Consider the following 19,525-nt stretch of genomic DNA (forward strand, 5'->3'; position numbering starts at 1 on the left):
AGATTTTTAAAAATATTTTGAACGTTTATTTTTCGATACTTGTGGAAACTAACATTCACAGTCTAAGAATGCTAGATTTCAGACCCAGAAATCGCTTTCCTTAAATCAGAACCGTATGTTGTACCAGACTGATAGGTCTGACTTGTGAGGTCATCCGGTAAGCGGTTCCTCCGTGTGTGTTCAGTGGTCACCTGTGGTCATCCCAGTGGAACATCTCACATATCTTAGAGGAAACACATGCAGCATTCTTCCAGATTAGTGCTGGTGGTTTGTTGAGCAACTGGGATTGGGCAATATCGAAATGTATAATTTTGCTAATTTTGCTGTATGTATGTTTTACGTTAGCCTTAATGATATGTATCACGATATTCGTTTTTAAAATAGGTTTGCCAACAAGCTGCAGTATTCACAAACATTACTAGCTGCTTTAAAACATGTAAAAAATAAGTATCTAATTAATTTTGAATGACTATATACAATAATAAGTTATTTCGTTGGCCTAAATAAAAATGATCAGAAAAGCTAATGAATTTTACCTACAAGACAGCATCACCAAGTTTACATAGGCCATCACAAAAGTATGGGTAAAAACAAAGCAGATAAAAAAATGGGTTGCCTAAATTTAATCTCTCTTTGGTGACAAATGTGGAGAGATCCACTCTCAATCAGACATTTCACAGCCTCAGGGCGACCCCAGACAGCGTCGTGTGTTTCTCAGCCAACAGGCGGCCCACTTTAAACGCACAAAGTCCGATCATCTCCAGGACAACCAGCATGTTGGAGCCCCACACACAACGGCGGTTCCTCCGGTGCCATCAGCCCACACGGTCGTGCTCCTCCATCTGATATAAGAGTGGATTTTTCACATTTTAGGTTCGTCTAAGTGAATCAGGCGTTTTTAAGGTTCACACAAATGCAATCAAAAGCCGGACATCTCGTTTGATGTTTCCCTGATGTTTTCCGTCCTCTCAAGGTTTGCCCAAATCTACCCGAGACCGACGTCACGACGGGTGAAAAAAGCCCACAGTGAGTCGTGACTGACATGCAGCGGAACAGCGAGAAGTTCTTTGGGCTCACGCTATTCGGTCTGAGATGGAGAAGGAGAGAAACTGAAACCCGAATGTCCTGATTATTTACCACAAGAAGGGTCGAGGCGTTTTTAAGAACCTTATATTTTCAGAAGATGTCCACCGCCGTTTCTCCAACAATCTCCACTTCACTTCTCCCCACGGATCAACTGACAATCATTGTGGCTTCATGTAAGTGAAAGTCTTGTGCTATTCACTATACAGGCTATTATAACAAGTTTTTTCATTTGCCGAGCATTTTGTTTTAAAGTCTGGACTGGGTTGTTTACATTTTCTTTAAAAGTCTCATATGGATTGTGTGTGTTTATTGTTGTTTGTTGATGGTTACTTCATAAGTCACATGTTCAATAGCCTGCTATATGTGGATTACATTTTATTACATTCAGCATAATAAAATGAGCTTAAGAACTGTCCTATTGATATTTAAACAGCTGTGGTTCACCAATAACTGCCTAACATTACTGCTTCTTAGTAACTAATACTATAAAAATTTAAACGATTTCTTTCTGCTTAGCATTCAGTAGGTTGGTAAATCATCTGATTAATGGCAGTTAACACAAACGTTAAAAGCACGGTTAACTCTCTGATTGATGAGGTCACTTTCTTTTTCCCACTCAGTCTCTTGTCTGGTGTTTTTTGTGGTGATTGTGCTACTCCTGTCTCTTCTCTACCGGAAGGACCCTCTCTGCTGCAAAGTCGGGGCTTATCCGGACCCACACGGAGACATAGTAAGACTCATCTCTTCTTACTCATCATCACAAACCACAGCCAGGAGGGTCTAAGAGCGAGAAGTTGCCTGGTCAGGAGTGTTTTGCATTGCTCTGCTAAAGAAAGCGGTTCTTCAGCTAGTTTTATCAAACGTTCTCTTGGGCATCACCACAAACATCATGTGGATTGCATTTTTTTTTTGCTAAAGGTGTGTCCACTCTAACCCTACTAAAGGTGTGTCCACTCTAACCCTACTAAAGGTGTGTCCACTCTAACCCTACTAAAGGTATGTCCACTCTAACCCTACTAAAGGTGTGTCCACTCTAACCCTACTAAAGGTATGTCCACTCTAACCCTACTAAAGGTGTGTCCACTCTAACCCTACTAAAGGTGTGTCCACTCTAACCCTACTAAAGGTATGTCCACTCTAACCCTACTAAGTTCACTTGGAGACATCCCTGATTTTGCTCACAGTTGTTCTTGGGAACTCTTCCAAATGTTTTGACGTAGATAAGTAGTTGCACAACATCACATACATCAAATCTAGTAGTACTCTATTCACAAGAGTGAATTTAATTTAAATTTCTCTAATAATTGTTTTGGCGTTTTCATAAAATCTTCCAAATCCTTGTAGTGGTGCCAGATGCACAGGTCTTGAGTGGTTCCGGCTACACCACTATCTCTTACTGTGACCACCATCCACGGCACATACAATGGAGCTGTGGTGGAGAAAGTAATATGTCATGGCTATGAATGTCATGGGTTATCTTCACAAATAGAGTTTCCACTAACCAGTATATAATAGCTCGATTGTTCTCATTGGTCTGTTCACTAGCAGCATACTGTATCTTGGCAAACATTACAGGGTAATCAGAGACATAACTGTGGAGGAGGGAATCTCCCGGCGTGCTCTTGGGTGCTGGTGCTCAGACTGACCCCTTCTGCTCTGCTTGGACTCACAGATGGTCCAACGGTGCGGTGCTGTCTGACCCCAGATCAGCGTGAAGAGTGTAGAAACTCCCAATAATTGCAGAACTGGTTTTTAACTAACATCATCTGATCTTGCCAACAGCTATGAAACAACCATCCTCAGTATGTGTTTTAGTTTAGGAATAATTCATGTTTTTACTTGTATACTTTTTACATGTTTGAACATAAGGATACTTTTATCCTGGCTGGGCTTTACCATGTGCTGGTTTCAATGGTTTTGAGGCCAGTTTACTGTTAGAACTTTGTTAGAGGAAACTGGTCCTAGATCAGTATCAGAGGGCAACTTTTATCTTCAATGTTATTGGACAGGAAATTTCCCCCCTGTCACAGTCCAGCAATAACATTATCAGAGTTTCCTCTTCCTGCTTTACGTCTGTCTTACGAGACTCCCAGGAGGGACCTGGTGCTTATCTGAGCAGGGCAGAAATGAGTCTCCCCCAATCTTCATCTAATCTAAAGGAAAAACATGGCCACCTCCTGCTATATTTTTAGCTCTGGAATGAATGGGCAGATGCCAATGCTATGTCAAGAAGAATCAAAGGTTGCTGTTCTAAGCACTTTCTCAGTTTGTTCTTACAAGAAGAGTAAATTGTGCCTGTCAGACCATCCTGAATAATGGCTGTTAGCAACTTATAGTGTTGTAATCATATTCTAATGGCACAGAAAGACTTTTTTCTACTGAATAATTGTACGGAGGTATTTTACATGAAGTCCACAAACAAGTATGTCAGAGCCAAACCCTTTCATAAACGACAGCCTTTAGTGTCTCTGCTTGTTTCTTTTTTGACAAACTTAGACCTTCCCTTTGCTTTAACCACGTTTCCCAGGAGTTTGTCTTTGGGCCCTCCTGTGCTTGTGGGGGTAGGTATGTGAATACAAAAGCTTTACTTTAAATCGGGCACTGAAAAAGGCACACCACCGAAGAGGTCCTCCCCCGACTTCAGCCCTGATTTTACACGCTTGCGCTTTTTCACACTGCCTGAATTAGGGGGCCAAACAAAAGGGTCTCTCCCTCTCTTTTTGTTTTGTTTTTTCTTAGAACAGCCAAGACTCTTGAAACTGTGAACCAGTGAGGAGAAGATGACCCCTGACCTTGCCTTTGCCAAACACCACCTATCCTCCCTCTATCCCGCTCAGAAGGGGCGGTCCAAAAGGTCAAAGCGTGTCACAGGGAATGACGTCACTGTCCCTGTCCCTGTCCCTGTCCCTGTCACGCAGCTCCATACAAGTTTTATAGACTGCAGACCTGCAGACCAACCCATCTTAAATCAGCACTGCAGGCGGTCTTGCCCACAGTAGAGCTCGCCTTACAGGAAACGCATCAGCTCCCACCACCTCTCGCACGCACACACGTCGCCTCGGCTGACAAACGGCCGCGCTGTGCTGCTGCTTCGGTGACATATGGGGCCGTAAAAGCGGAGCACGCTCATTAAGTGGTACCTGCTGGAGGAACAAGAGGAACAGAAAGAAGCTTTTAAACGGCCAGTTTCTGGGGAGGGCTACTGAAGGCCTGGATGACAGAGTAAGACACTCTGCATTGTCTTTGGATACAAAGACTCCCATTTAGGTGTGGGGTAATCACCTAGTGTCCGGCTGGGTCAGCAGAACTCCCCGGGGTCATACAGTGGTGCCCTGCCATAATCTTGTTTGGGAGGGTGGCTGAAGAGAAACCTCTTGGTGGTCCTCTAAGTGGCGATGTAATTTATGGCTGGCTAAAGGTCTGGGTTGAACATTGTCAGAGTGAGAACAGGAAAGGACTTGACGACGACTTACAAAAGAGGACATGACTTCATATCTGTGTCTTTTTGTTGCCTGACAGGGAATGAATATAATAGCCCTTTAAATACGGTATTGGTGATTTCTTAAGTCTTAAGTTTTGCTAATACCCTTTCTACAGGAGGCCCCTTCTCAGTATTACAGCAGCAGACAAACTCTAGTGGGCTCACCATGTGCTGAACTGTCAAATACTACGAGGCATGACAACTCAAACACTCAGGTAAGATGTGAAGATCACCTCTTCACATATTGGCATGTTTAGAAATTCAGTTGAATCAATGATCGAGTTAGAATAATTGATGTGGTTGCATTTCTAATGGTCCTATTGCCCGCTGGTCAATATCTTTCATCCTCCAATCACATTTCTCCATCCGTCCTTCAGTCGGGGCAGATGTTCTATGTCGGCCTGCCCAGCATGTACCGCCTCCCAGACCTGGACCTCCCCATGCCCCGCCTACCCTCCTACGAGAGCGTGCGTAAGAAGGACCGTCAGCGGCAGATCCATATGATGATAGCCGACCGCTTTGGCCTGAACGGACCCATGACGACAGAGGTGAGTCCATGTGGAACGCCAGCTGGATCAGGCGGTATTCAGCACGCTTCGCCCTCAGGGTCAGTTATGATAATCAGATCATTTGAGGCCACGCCCCCACGCTGGCCCAGAGTAAGCGGTACCCGTCTCCTCTGTGATTGGATGGACTGGTGTCGTGTGAATTATCCTGGATTTTGCGGTGCTCACAGGAGCGCGTCGGTGCGGTCCGATCTTCTCCCGCCCAAACAGCGCGTCTAGCCCCTCACCTGCGCCGTTGCCATGACATGCAGGCTGTTCATTTCTGTACCCTTTGATGTTGATTGTGTGTGTGTGTGTGTGTGTGTGTGTGTGGTGTGAGTCGGGAGTTACACACGAGCGCACAAACTAATGGAGGCCCGTCAAACACAATCAGGCGAAGCCTCCTGAAAAGTAAACAGCAGAGGAGAATGTGTCTTATTGTGCTTCTCCACTGTGCTCGTCTCCTCCCCGTGACCCCGTTAGTGGGCGGGACCTTCCGCCCCCTGAATCTGTCACTCACGGGATGTTTCCCTCACATCCTCCTGGGGGGGGATACTTGGGCCTAATTATATTGTCCATCCCAGAACGATGGACAAAATGAGCCCTGCCTCCTTACAAGCCTTGAGAGTAGGGTTGGGGCCATGAGATAAAGGTTATTAAAAGATAATGTGGCCCAGCTGAGAGATAGAGAGAGAGAGAGAGAGAGAGAGAGAGAGAGAGAGAGAGAGAGAGAGAGAGAGAGAGAGAGAGAGAGAGAGAGAGAGAGAGAGAGAGATAGATAGATAGATAGATAGATAGATAGATAGATAGATAGATAGATAGATAGATAGAGAGAGATTTAACTGAGAGATAGGTAGAGAGATTAGCTGCATGATGATGCAGGAAGCGTGTGAGAGCAGTGTAGCTAAGCAAATCTGTTATGGAAATACTTGCAGAATGCACTACAGCAGGTTTTTACATTTGAAGACGCAGTAGGTCACATTTGGTTTCTGTAATGGCAGCAGCAGTAAGAAACTTGTCTGCCTTGGGCTAATATACATAATCCTATAAATAATTCATGAATGCCTGCAGTAATAACAAACTTGTGTGAAATGACTGAAGATTTCATAACAGCAAGGAAACAAATCTACTTTATTGAAAGAGATTTATGGGTTTATTTTATTTTAAAGATGAACCTCTTCTCATCATGTCTGTTTCTTATTTAGCCCCCTCCCACATATGAGGAGAGCGTTCGCCAGTCTGTTCAGTCCCTCGATGTTCCTTCTGACACCATCTCATCAGCAGCTACGCCACACGCTCTGTTGGGGAACCTTCAGTCTCCTGTGGATGCCTTACCTCTATACGAGGCACTACCTCAGAACACGGCCTCGCCCGCTACCCACAACACTCCTCAACCAGACTGAACCAGACTAATTAGTCCAGGACAAAGAAGTGGAATTACTATCACCAGAGCACACTGGCACAGCAATGCCAGGTTCCACTGTAACCTCTACTCTGATTTTTTTTGGTAGTTTGTTTTCAAAGACAATATTTGAACAGGCTGGTGGATTTCAAGGCCAAAGCAGCAGAGCAAACACAGAGCCATGAGGAGACAGGTGTAGTTATACAGGCCCTGCAGCTCAGACAGAAGCTGTGAGTCTGAAGTACACCCTTCCATGTGAAGCACATTCTACACACTTTGTTTACAAATGACTCTTCATACCCGGGCAGGAAAATCATGGGATTTGATTGCAGCCTTTCTGCACTGGGTATGTGCGGAACGTTACATAACACAAAAAAAGCTGTGTAAACGGCAAAGGACAACCGTAATGCAGCCTGGCAGACGTGGCTTAACTTACTTTCTGAATCGCAGTGTAATCTCAGGGAACACACAGATTTTATGGACTAGGAGACTTGAGACTACTGGAGATGGCAGGTTCATCTCACACCAAAGAGCCATTCTGTGTCGTTTTTATCCTTTATTACAGTTTGTCTTTCATAGTCTTAAATGTAAAAGCACAAACTGGGATTGTGTGCTGTTATCCTGGTTTGATATTTTTCTGATCCTTGGACGTTTTCTCATGTTTACAATTTGAACTGATTACAAGTTCTGATGCCTCAGCATGACACACTGGTGTATGCATCAAACTAGGAACTGTGTGTTTTTAGGACATGAGAACTTGTACAAACATTGCCTGAATAAAGTATGACTTACTGACCTGCTCTCTCTCAGAGCACGTTAGGTACTGTGTAGACTTGCTGAAAGGGTGTTTAGAATCAGGAGGTAGGTTTTTTAATCTGAGAATAAATTAAAACTAAACATGAACAGCAAAAAGGCAACTGCTCATGTGAGACGTGTGATAAGAAAGGACTGAAAACACAGTGGATCCTCCAGATGTGAATCAGCAGATGTGCATCAGCAGATGTGAATCAGCAGATGTGAATCAGCAGAGCTGTCCTATTAAATCTGGTTCTGTGCATCTGTGGTTGTGTTAAACATCCCAAAGGTATGCACAGATATGCTGTCAACGTTTTAGCACTACACCTAATAGCTCGGTATGAGTTGTCTTTGCTTTGCATTCACAAATAGTGTCTCATTTACAAAGATCCAGTTTCGACTAATTTGAATCCTCATGGTCAGGGAGTGAGTGGGCTGGGGTGTGTGGACATTTGCACAATTTTAAAGATGTAGGACACAGTTTAAAACTTCTGCCCAACCTTCAAAAATGACTATTGAGAAAGGTGACCACATCTACATGCATTATTTGCTAATATGTCATTTATGTCTCTACAAATATTTGAAGTGTGTATGTACATCACGTCTTGTCATACTATGAGTTACTGTGGTGCAGTGCATCTGGCACAGGTATGATTTGTGGCGAGTCCGCTACATGTTGTGAGATGTGAAAAACATCGTTCACTCCTGAACTCACCCTGATCTCACCGTGATCTCACCCTGATCTCACCCTGATCTCACCTTTTCACCTAATGCTCCCCTTTCTGAAGCCTGCTGATGTTCTTTCACATGGTTGGTGACGGGGCGGGTGGGTTGATGTTGAATCAGCACATGTTAAATCACGACTCCTGGCGGCCATTTGCTGAAGTAATCTCTTGATTCAGATTGGCTCCCTGCCATCAGAATGAGGTCTCCAGCACTGAAGACACGTTTCCAACAGAGCTCTTCAGGCCTCCATTGTCCCGATCTGGTCGGGGTCTTAATGAGAGTCAAGCCGCACAGAGCCGTGGGTCTCTGTCGTTGAACATCCCAGCAGGAGCTAACCCTCAGGGCGGGCACAGAGCTGTGGGAATGACATATGTCAGCTCTGGCCTGAATGAAGACATAGGGAATGTCACAGTTTGGTAATCTCTTAAACCTTCCTGCTTAGTGCCCCAATCCAGCTCAGGTCATTGATCTTCTAGGACATGGCCCATTAAAGAAAAGAGCCGTGGGGAGCAACAGCTCTGCTCTGACACCTCATTAGTGCCCAGACCTGGTCCAGAGCAGGTCCAGAGCTGGTTCAGGTCTGGTCCAGATCAGGTCCAGAGCTGGTTCAGAAAACCCACTTCTCTGGACAAAATATTGTGGACAAAATATAACCTATCCATATATATTAAGAATAGCTTTAGCTAATATTAATATAGATTGTTTATTACCATGTAATATTGTAGAAAATCTGTTCACTTTTATATAAATTGCAGTTATCATGTCACAGTGAAGTTTAAGCAAGCAATTTGATACAATACACAGACAAAAAGCCTACTTTTCCGATTGAGATAAACAATTCTTAATATTATTTTGTTATTATTTTTATCGAGAAATTAATTAATACAATTAAAATGTTGTGACAACCCACGTATGTTCTGTCCAGCCTCAACAAACATGGCGTAATATTCTGCCCACCACGTCGAGCGCTGCATCCGGAAATATCCGAATCATGTTCGGCTTCCAAAGTCTCTGTATGTAAACAAGGTCAAATATTCACCGCAGTGTTCAGTTGCATCGCTACCAACATCACTGTCGCCGCCCAATCTACAGCTCAGGATACACGAAAGCATCACAGGTAGGACACTAAATACTAACGTTTTGTGTCTTAGCAATGCAAAAACAATGCTGCCGTTTCTGTTCAATGTGAAGAATATCAGTATTTTGTTTTTCGAGATATGGCACCACTACATGCCTGTTTACCTGCACCCTAATGAGATGTCATGAGAAATACGTGGGGAGTGGAAGACGTTGCAATGTCATTCAAGGACACTGGCTCATCCATATACATGTCAGCACTTGAGCAGTGGCGCAGTCTCGTATTCCGCTGCTTATTCTGAACGCCTGCCTGTGTGTGTGTTGAACTGGGTCAGCTCTGAGTTATGTAGAGTGCATAGTCAATTAGATCAATTATTTACATTTCTTAAAATGCCGTAAAATGATTGACTAAAACGCATTTGCAATAAATAATAGGTTTTAGCTAGGCTGCAGCAATTACTTGAGATAGAAGCGGCTGCATGTTTTCAGCTGTGTATGACCTCGTTTGATTCATTAAGTTGATTTAAGAAGTTATTGTGACTGTATGCATCGTCCTTTTTGAGGCATAACAGGATGCCGATATTGCATTATATTGCATTGAGTTTATGCATTTAAATCAGAAGAATTCCTTGAAAGAATAAAAAGTTAATTCTGAGCTTAATTCTACATTATTGAGAATAGAGGTGAAATTGTGTAGAATTGTTGTGCATTGGTGTGACACTAATTTCTCCCTAGAGGTACTGTGATAGGCCTTCAAGCTGTTTTTTTTTAAATCTACTGAGCTAGTCTTCTGCAGAGGGTCCTGCTGTCTCAGCTCAAGTGCAGACTGCCAAGAGGTGGTAACAGAGTTTGCAGTCTGTCTTACCTCTGCATTGGACTTTTAACCTCCCATCTTAAGAATTTCAATGGGTACAGACTGACCTCAAATGACCCAAAAGTCACACACCTTCATGACTTTGCATTAAGAAAGCTTAAACATCACTTTATAAGAAGATGGAATCAACATGCTTGATGCTAACTCATATTAATGAATATGCACCAATGGGGGAAACTTTGTAAATAATGTTTTATTTACAATAATATTTATGAAATTTCTTCCAAACTAATTTTGTATGTCTCAAACCAACTATGCATGTTTTAATAATCCATCTCTCACTGGCAGTGTGCCCATTTCATTTCCTTCTCCATATACAATATAATATTTCAATGCATTAGGGCTGTATCACCTTGCTACAAATCGTGAAAAATTTTTGAATGGACATTTTTGATTGAAGTGTTTCAAAATTATTTCTTGCATCTCCTAAGACAAATATTTTAGTTTCCGCAAGACTAATACCAATTTAATGTGAAATATGTCAAAAGCTGATATATGTGGACAGGTTGACCTTAAGACATTATTCTGATTGTTTTCACTAAAAGATGCAGTCAGGCATAGCAAGTCTGTCTAATGATTAAAAACCAAATGTTTTGAAAGTCATCACAGTCATCCCTTATAATGGCTCGCTTATTACTTCAGTTATTTAGGGTTATTTGACTGGAACCATGGACATGGCATTTCTTCCAGTGTATTGAAACAAACAGATGTCCATGCAAATGAGTGTAAAACAATTGCTCATTTTAAAGAATAGAAAAGTATTGTAAGAGTATAATGAGAATAAGCCACTTCCACAGCAACTGCTTTAAACCACTTTTATTTAGGAAGTACTGCCAATAAGGAGAAGGATAGAGGGATAGAGGGAGGAAAAGGGAGTGAGAGAAAAGGAAGGGGGGGGGGGGGGCACACCAACACGCATACAACTCACCTTGAGAGTTACACAGAGCTACCCGCACAGCATTCTGGGACTGCTGAAAACCCACCCAGAGGTTGTTCGTTGGCAGACGTCACAGTATCGGTTTCTTTTCACGGAGCATCATTCATTACCTTCAGAAAGAGTCCTTCATAACATCTAGTGCAGTGTCCTCGCGATTGTAGCTGAAATCTTTTGCTTTTTGGGGGGTTTCTTCAGGGCAGAGCTGCCAAGATGATGCAGTGTCTTCAGTTCCTTGTTGAGCCTGCTAAGAACATCACGGTCAAGCTAAAGGTGAGTGTCGGACGGTTTTTCTACCAAATTCTGAACTAGGTCAAATAACTAGGCATTTTAAGAAGTAAAAAGATATTTTACATGCTGAGGTATTCAGGTACAATAAAATGAACAGACTAAAGTATCGGTAGGAATGTTCACTGTATTTGTAGGTTCCATTTTTTTTGGGTATTGTATTACAGCTTTTGGGTGGTCTTGGCTACTGTTTCAATAGCTGTGAATCAGGCAGGGAGGTTGGAAGAACAGAGCGGAGGAGAGAAAGGAGGAGAGAAAAGGGGGAGGCGTGTGGTGCATTATGATGAGTGTACAAGATACCCCCCCGTCTTTCAGAGCGACACTAACAGTCTGCACTAGACTAGCTCCCCAGAATACACCTCTCGCCCTTGCTGTATGCAGCTTAGCTAAATAATTCTTTTTGTACTGTGTATTTTTCGGACAAATTCAAAACTCACGGAATCCCCGTGAGAAGGAATCTCGCCAGAAAGCCGAAAATGAGAAGCAGGTTCTTCTGGATGAGCAGCAGCAGTTCATCGCATGTCTGGCCAAAGACCTGAGCAGAGTCTGCCAGGTAGAGGAGACACGACCGCACAGTCATCACAGTCACAGACAAAACACGGATGTGCAAGTGCAACATTTGCCTTGAGAATCGATGGCGACCGGGTGTTAATGATGCGATCCTGTGTCCTGCTTGGCTCCAAGAGGTCGGAGGTGCTGGAGCAAATCTCCAGCTGTGAGGACGTCTGGCCTACACTCGCCTGCAAGACCTTCATTCTGGAGTGGGCCTCCCTGCTGGAGAGCAAGGTGGGGCTGCACACACACACGTGCAGACACGACACCTACAGCTTCACTTATGACCTCGCCACCTTAAGTAGATTGGACTTCTCGAAGTGCATTTTCCAATATAGACTAGTAACTGCCATCTGTATGATTCTGTAATGTTTATGCATATGATAAGAGACCATGAAATGGAAGTGCATGAATTTTATATTGATATGTTCTGTCAGAAGAGGCCAATGCAGACGGACGGATGGCCAGAGACGCAGGTGGATCTGAGCAGCAAGCAAGATGTAGAGTGTGCAAAGGTGCTCCTCCTCACCTGGACCAAAGACCTGAGGGCCCAGCCGGAGGTAAACACGTATAAATATCTACGTTAAAGGTCGTCTCTCCTGAGCACAGTTCCATCTTGTAGAGGCTCAAAACCACCAAGCACACGTGTTAAAATTCCGCGTTTGCGTCCCACGTTTTCTGGCACGGATGGACGCCACGTTTTTTCTTCCTCACCCTGTAGCAGAGTGTGTGGCCGGGCGAGCGGGTGGTGGCCGCGCTGGACGATCTGGAGAAGCAGTGGAGACGAGGTCACTTGTCCACTCTGCAGTCCGCAATGGAGCTGGTCTTCTGGACCCTACTTCTGAAAGAGCTGAACAAGGTGCCAAAGACCCAACAGGATCATAGTGGTCCCGCAGTAGAGGGGGCAGAAGTCAGCAGGTGTTAGTTTTCACGTGACGTGTGTCTAACTGAATCGTTGGCGTTTCAGGACTACATCCCCCAGCAGTGGCTCATGTGGAAGCAGGAAACTCAGAACATTGGTGGGTGGACTTGATCTTCTTCTAGTGCTGTTTTCAAAACTAAGACCCCTTTTGGATTTGTGTCCATATTGATTTTTTTGTGTTTCAGGTGCAATTCCTTACATTCCTCAAAGTGGTGAGTCAGACAAGTTACTCTAATCTTTATCATCATCCTTGTTTATATAGTAAAACGGTTCAATTAAGGGTGTTTTCCCCCTTCTACTAGTGTGGGATTGGATCTCCAAGGCTGCAGGTAAGTCGTCAGTGACCTTTGAACACGCCAATCATAAAATCCAAGTAGAGAGGGTCACCTGTAGCCTGTTGGTCCGACCACAGTGGCGGTGACCCTGGACCTGGACACGGCCAACCCGGACCTGCTGATATCCGAGGAGAAGCGAATGCGCTGTGGTACTGACCGCCAGGACATGCCCAACTACCACCAACGCTTCGACGGCTGGTGGTGCGCGGCTGCGTTGGAGGGCTTCGGCTCGGGACGACGTTACTGGGAGGTGGACGTGGGCGAGATGGACTGGCGCCTGGGCGTGGCCAAAGAGTCGGCGTTGCGCAAAGGTTTCAAGTCCCTGAACACGAACACGGGCTACCTGACCCTGCGGCTGGAGCGTGGCACCGAGCTCAAGGCCCTGACCGTGCCCTTCACGGCCCTGCCGGCCAGCCTCATCCCCCGCAGGGTGGGCGTCCACCTGGACTACGACCAAGGCCAGCTGTCCTTCTACGACGCCGAGACCCACGGCCACATCTACACGTACAACGAGAGCTTCGACGAGAAACTCTACCCCCTCTTCGGCACGGTGGAGATGGCCAAGGACCTGGTCATCCGTGCGCCGGGTGACAGGAACCAGTGTGTGTGCCCAGGCATGTGTATTTGGGGCTGAGGGCCCTTGTTCTGAACCAGGTCCGTGACTTTAGCTCAGCACGGCACTGCTAATACTAGACCAGACCACTGGTAACAACAGTCGTCTACTAAGGAATGACTAATCCATAGCTCTGTGAACCCAGTTAGGGTACAAGCCAACATTACTGCTGCTTTCTGTTGTATTTACTATACTACTGCTTGCTGTATGCACCTTATTATAAAGTAACCTGCTCCCCTTGTCCTTCCAATGTGTTCGTTTATGGAGGCGCACTTGTGGTGGGAGACAGTAATCCCGCCGTGATACTTTCTGTGAATAGTGAATCTGAATAAATTCACTCATGTTGGAGATTTACTTCCATTGTGCTGTTTAAACTTTGCTGGGTAGATATCTATACGCTATTATAGGCATACATCATAGTCAGCATGCTTAAACTCACTTTATATTACTGTAACGTTCAGTTTATATATGGCCATATAAGCTCTGAAGTCTGTCAACAAATCCACAGATTTTTTTAGACTTTATTTGAAAGAGTGCATATGATTTAATTCACAGGAGTCAGGGGAGAGAAATGGACATTGCGTCCTCTCTTTAGGATTAACAGCCATAAACAAATGTTACCAAAGAAACGTAAAAATGTAAATTAATCCCTTGTAACATGAGAACTGTTGGGTACATACTTTGGTTTTGTCCATGTCTACCCTTGAACCCCTGAATTCGACATTTCACATTGCAGCATCTAAGTTAGCAGCTAGTAGCTAATGCTACATCAAAGTAACTAAAGTGTCTCCAGCTGCATCTCACAGCCAGCAGCTGCCATTAAGGTGCAGTAGTGGGAGGAGCTGAGTGGCGGTTGCCAAGAGACGAGTAGCTTTAAGGTAACCAGCAGCCTCTGCCAGGCGTCCAGCATCCCTGAGAGCGGCAGACACGTGTTCCCATGCAGGGATCTGAGGTGGGGGTGGGGGAGAGGGGCGGGGCTAGAGGCGGGGCAGGCTATCTGCCCGCCCCTCGCAGGCATTCCCAGTCGGCCTCGCTCTGGCAGCGCTGCACGCTGGTGAAGAAGCGTTTGATGAGGCACTTCGCTTCCGTCTTCACTGTCAACACACACAGGAAATGGTCTCATTACCGAACCCTGTTCTGATTTGACAGCGTCGGACAATTTTCAGGCAGATTGGAAAGAAATAACTTTGGCAAGGGGGAATTCACCTTTGCCTTGATCTTTGGCTTTTCCCTCTACAAGCAGGTGGGAGAGGAAGCGTGCAAATGACTTGAACAGGTCCTGGGGTGGAAAAGGGCAAAATTTAGCCTACTAACAGAAGTCTAAACAATTTACTGTCCACATGCAAAGCGTTAAACGACAATCAACACTTACCTTAGTAGCAAACTTGCCCTTTTTGTAGAATGGATCCAAGATTTTCACCACGATGTTGGCTGCCTCTTTCAGCGTCACGGCCTCGGGGAAGAGCCTATTAGTGTCTCTGTTCTCTGTGTCCAGCTTGTTCTCCTGCACCACGGGGTCGAAGGTCACCCTCCTCTTGCAGTTAGTGGGTGGACGGCTGGCGCGGGGGGGCACGTGGTCCCCACAGGGCTGCAGAACAAAGCGAAGGCAGCGTGAGAGCGATCGCAGGTCCCGTGTTAGTCACTGTACCTGTTCGATGTGGACGCGGGTGTCGAACCTGATCGAGCGCAGAAGTGATGCCCACGCCTGGTGCCACCTCCTGGGCACTAGACTGGGGGGCACTAGACTGGGGGGCACTAGACTGGGGGGCACTAGACTGGGGCTCGTCCCTGTTCGGAATGGAAGGGGAGGAGGATCGTTAAAAAAAATCCAGAGAACATTTCAGACAGAGACGCACAAACAAAACACACAGAATAAGCAGGATCACTCGTACCTCTGGAGCTCTAGCACTGTTGCTGACTCAGATCTACGACTGGCCTCCTCCTCCCCGGTTGTCTCCTCTACTGCTAGGCACATGGTAATGTCCACACTGGGATTTACCACAGGCCTGGTGCTCCTGCTGTCCACGTCCATGGAGCTGCCAGCGTGTTTGTCTTCTGCGTCTGTGGAAGAGGCCGAGACGGAGACGTTCCCCTCGGGAGCCGTGTCGGCGGTACGGTCTCCTTCCTTGGGCTGCGAGACTGCTGCATCACTCTTCTTCTGGCTGCTCTCCGTCTTCTTCTCAAAGTACCGTGAGATGCAGTGCGAGTCCTTGGCTGCGTCTGCTCGTTTCTGCTCTCTCTTACTCAGGGGTTTGCCCATTCTCTTGATGGGGCTGTCCGAGGACATTTTGTCTTTGGAAGCTGAGGAGACAGGGAGAGACGTCCTGCTTCTCTTCGGCTCTGGCTTGTCTTCCGGCTCCTCCTCCTTCCGGAAAGGTCCTTGAGGTGTAGGCCCTGTGGAGGGGACCTCATCCTGAGAGGTCTTCAGGAGCTCTGTGGTGGTGTGGAAGGGGTTGGAGGAGCCACGGTATCCTGCCCCCACCCGCTTCCTCTTCAGCTACATGGACCCAAACAAGAGCAGCACAGCGTGACGTTTATCTTCTAACACACCTAAAATCACCCCAGTGGGCACAATTAACAGTTCATCATGTATTTCTAAGTTTGTTTTCCTAAAATGATTAATTGGAACTTTTTAAAGACTGAAGTCAGAACATATCTTTTATTTTTGGTAATAAAAGACATATATTTTAAAGAAAAAAAAATAAATAAAAACATATATTTTATTTTTTATATTATTATTATTTTATATTATTATTATTTATAATCATTCCAATCATTCCAAATGAAATGGAAGTCCTGCTTCAAAACCAGTGAATGGAAACTGACACCATCATATTTGAAATATTAAAGTCTTTAAATTTTTTTATGTGCCAAATTGTAATTTTAATGTTCTATATTTGAAAGTCCAGCAGGAATAACTGGATGAGACTCTTGTAGGCATTACTGTGAAAAAGACACACACAACATCAATCATTATGTATGTTTTCTAAGCCCAAATAAGAACACACTCATATTGAAAAACAGATTTAGAATGTACACAGTACATCCCTGAACAAACAATATGACAGTATTTATTGTTGAAATGGAGACAAGCAGCAGGGGGCAGTATGGAGCCCATTTAGATGCTGGGTCTTTCTCTCATACTGGTTGAACCGTGTTAATGCCTAGAGACTCTGGCTCACTACCTCGTTCAAATATGGCCAGATGAAGGAAAAGTGAATCAGTATTAATATAACTTACCGTATACACCTGGGAGGCCGGAATGAAGCCCTGCTGCTCTGCAGGGATGGATGAGGAAGAGGAGGCAGCTGCTTCCTCCTTTGGTTGTTCTCCGTTCACAGAAGAGGCGCATGCATTTCCATCCTTGTTCACAGGGGGCGCCTCTGCGCTCCCCGAGCCTTTCTTCAAGTCAGATACCTGGAAAAGCCGATGATGGTGTCAGGTCTTCTACAGGTCTTCTAGTAGTGCTTCTACTAGAAGCATTCCTGGAAAGCACATTCTCGTGGAACCTGTCTGTCAAGAAATTAACTTTTTGTGTGTTTTTGGTGTGATGTGAGGCCGTCATAGCGTGAGGAGAACTCACCCTCTTGAGCACAGCGGCCCTGTAAAGGCTCGCGGTCTTGCAAGACCTGAACAGCTCATATTCTGCTTCTACGGCCTGAGAAAGTGCGTCAGTGCTGTCGAGGAGCAACGTTACAGGGAGGTGAGACGACATTAAAGTGGTAGAGGAGGACAAACACCAGAACACTCTCAGCCACAACAAACACTGAACAGGCACTTCTCAAAGAAAGAACACTTACATCAAAGTCACTATAAGTGACTGTACGTGACCCTGGTTACGTGTTTTCTTACAGAGTAGAATAAAAGCAGTTCACGGGTGTGTAATCGTAAACACGTGTGATGTGCACGTGTGCAGTAACGTCTCCTGTAACTGGCCCACATCACTACCTGTCAGAGTCATCCGCTGCCCCTCCCTGATTGGTCAGGGATTCGTGGAGAAGAGCCAAACAGTGCTCGCGTGTCTGATACACACACATACACACACACACACACACACACACACACACACACACACACACACACACACACACACACACACACACACACACACAATTAAATATTATATTATATATAATATTATATTATATAATCATTTTATAAATGTATAAAACATACTTCTTTACATTAAAAACTTACATAAAACCACCAGAGAATGACTCTCTTGTATGCCTTAGGCTGGCTAGCTTCTATTTTTACAATTGTCAGGAACAAGAGATAAAATTCAACATTGTGATGCAGAAGACTTGCCACTAGGGGGCAGCTCTTTCCTTTCTCTTGCGCTACTGGAATTCAGCATTAACAGTACTATAAGGTCAATATTTTACAATACTGACTATGGTGATCTGAGCATCCTGAACCATCTCAGATGCATTTCACATGATCCAACAATTTTCACACAATAATGCAGGCCAATCTGAAGGATTTCACGTAATTAAATAACAAATGTTTTACTGTATTACAAGGCATACATCAATCACAAAATGTGGCAATGTAAATGCAATACAGTATTTCATCCGAATTGTGCTTTGCTATCACCATCATGCTACAGCTAACTGTAGCAAACCTCCATCAAGACAGCAGGTGGGCACAGGATTCATTTGGCCAGTGACCTGTGACACACCACTGGGGACGGCCAAGCCAGACTGATCCAGGAACAGCGAGACACTAGGGGGAGTTGTGTTGAGGTGGGGATGGCTGGCCAAGCCAGACTGATCCTGGAACAGCGAGACACTAGGGGGAGCTGGTTTAAGGTGGGGAAGGCTGGCCAAGCCAGACTGATCCTGGAACAGCGAGACACTAGGGGGAGTTGTGTTGAGGTGGGGATGGCTGGCCAAGCCAGACTGATCCTGGAACAGCGAGACACTAGGGGTGGTTGTGTTGAGGTGGGGATGGCTGGCCAAGCCAGACTGATCCAGGAACAGCGAGACACTAGGGGGAGTTGTGTTGAGGTGGGGATGGCTGGCCAAGCCAGACTGATCCAGGAACAGCGAGACACTAGGGGTGGTTGTGTTGAGGTTGTGGGGAAGACTCCAGAACCCTTACCTTCACTGTGAGACGCGGTATTCTCTGACTGCTGGCCTCCTTTAACTGACAGCCATCGTCTGGGAAGACAGACATTCGACACTGATACTTGAGACAGATATTTATACACAAATATTTGTCTCCGGCGTGTGAGACTGCACACAAAAGCACAAAATCGCCATTTCAAAACCCGTGAATGAAGGAGGTCCTCTAACTGGAAACGTCTGCGTTGATGTGGACACAGTGAACTGACGCGGTGAACACGTAACAGCAGGTGGATTGGCTCTCAGCCCCACTCTCCCCAAACACAGGGACTATTACCACACGACATGGCTACATGATAAAGCCACGCTCACAATCGCTCGCAAGACTTTAACCTCGGTCTTGGAAACCAACGTTGGGATCCGGGTTTGGGAAACAGAGCTGAACTAAGTACTGGTCTCACTGGTTTGTGAAGAATATGTAAAATGTGAGAAATACAACACTTGTGTTGTGTGTAGCATATCCAATGAGCTGAGCACTGAGTGAGCTGAGCACCGAGTGAGCTGAGCACCGAGTGAGCTGAGCACCGAGTGAGCTGAGCACTGTGTGAGCTGAGCACTGTGTGAGCTGAGCACTGTGTGAGCTGAGCACTGTGTGAGCTGAGCACCGAGTGAGCTGAGCACCGAGTGAGCTGAGCACTGAGTGAGCTGAGCACTGAGTGAGCTGAGCACCGAGTGAGCTGAGCACCGAGTGAGCTGAGCACCGAGTGAGCTGAGCACTGAGTGAGCTGAGCACCGAGTGAGCTGAGCACCGAGTGAGCTGAGCACCGAG

At 45.5% G+C, this 19,525-nt stretch overlaps 3 protein-coding genes across 5 annotated transcripts in view; 2 read left to right on the forward strand and 1 right to left on the reverse strand.

The window, feature by feature from the left end:
• The first annotated feature begins 655 nt into the window (after positions 1 to 655).
• Positions 656 to 7,327, forward strand: LOC143489573 (uncharacterized). Its single transcript, XM_076988686.1, has 6 exons — positions 656 to 873; positions 974 to 1,259; positions 1,707 to 1,816; positions 4,684 to 4,782; positions 4,945 to 5,115; positions 6,318 to 7,327. Exons 2-6 carry the CDS (start codon positions 1,184 to 1,186, stop codon positions 6,513 to 6,515), a joined length of 654 nt encoding a protein of 217 aa, XP_076844801.1. The 5' UTR covers positions 656 to 873; positions 974 to 1,183; the 3' UTR covers positions 6,516 to 7,327.
• Positions 7,328 to 8,998: 1,671 nt separating this feature from the next.
• On the forward strand, positions 8,999 to 13,984 carry LOC143489616 (E3 ubiquitin-protein ligase TRIM69). 2 transcript variants are annotated; one of them, XM_076988764.1, is made up of 10 exons: positions 8,999 to 9,152; positions 11,119 to 11,193; positions 11,663 to 11,761; positions 11,893 to 11,994; positions 12,198 to 12,320; positions 12,482 to 12,619; positions 12,728 to 12,779; positions 12,868 to 12,894; positions 12,985 to 13,011; positions 13,095 to 13,984. In XM_076988764.1, exons 2-10 carry the CDS (start codon positions 11,134 to 11,136, stop codon positions 13,649 to 13,651), a joined length of 1,185 nt encoding a protein of 394 aa, XP_076844879.1. In that variant the 5' UTR covers positions 8,999 to 9,152; positions 11,119 to 11,133; the 3' UTR covers positions 13,652 to 13,984. The 2 variants fall into 2 exon arrangements, with proteins under 2 accessions (XP_076844879.1, XP_076844881.1); XM_076988766.1 differs by having other exon boundaries at positions 12,201 to 12,320.
• A 149-nt stretch (positions 13,985 to 14,133) lies between these two features.
• Positions 14,134 to 19,525, reverse strand: part of recql5 (RecQ helicase-like 5) — a 21,404-nt gene continuing 16,012 nt past the window's right edge. Inside the window, exons 11-19 of one of the 2 annotated variants that reach the window (XM_076988760.1) lie at positions 18,734 to 18,792; positions 17,579 to 17,652; positions 17,214 to 17,307; positions 16,871 to 17,047; positions 15,523 to 16,127; positions 15,307 to 15,418; positions 15,003 to 15,218; positions 14,837 to 14,909; positions 14,134 to 14,724 (exon numbers count right to left, since the gene is read on the reverse strand). In XM_076988760.1, coding sequence (XP_076844875.1) covers positions 14,624 to 14,724; positions 14,837 to 14,909; positions 15,003 to 15,218; positions 15,307 to 15,418; positions 15,523 to 16,127; positions 16,871 to 17,047; positions 17,214 to 17,307; positions 17,579 to 17,652; positions 18,734 to 18,792 — 1,511 coding nt within the window. In that variant the 3' untranslated portion in view covers positions 14,134 to 14,623. Of the gene's footprint in view, positions 14,725 to 14,836; positions 14,910 to 15,002; positions 15,219 to 15,306; positions 15,419 to 15,522; positions 16,128 to 16,870; positions 17,048 to 17,213; positions 17,308 to 17,578; positions 17,653 to 18,733; positions 18,793 to 19,525 lie in introns of those variants that run through there. The other variant, XM_076988761.1, reaches the window with a different exon arrangement.

Source organism: Brachyhypopomus gauderio, unplaced genomic scaffold (assembly GCF_052324685.1).
Source record: "Brachyhypopomus gauderio isolate BG-103 unplaced genomic scaffold, BGAUD_0.2 sc63, whole genome shotgun sequence".
Classification (NCBI taxonomy): domain Eukaryota; kingdom Metazoa; phylum Chordata; class Actinopteri; order Gymnotiformes; family Hypopomidae; genus Brachyhypopomus; species Brachyhypopomus gauderio.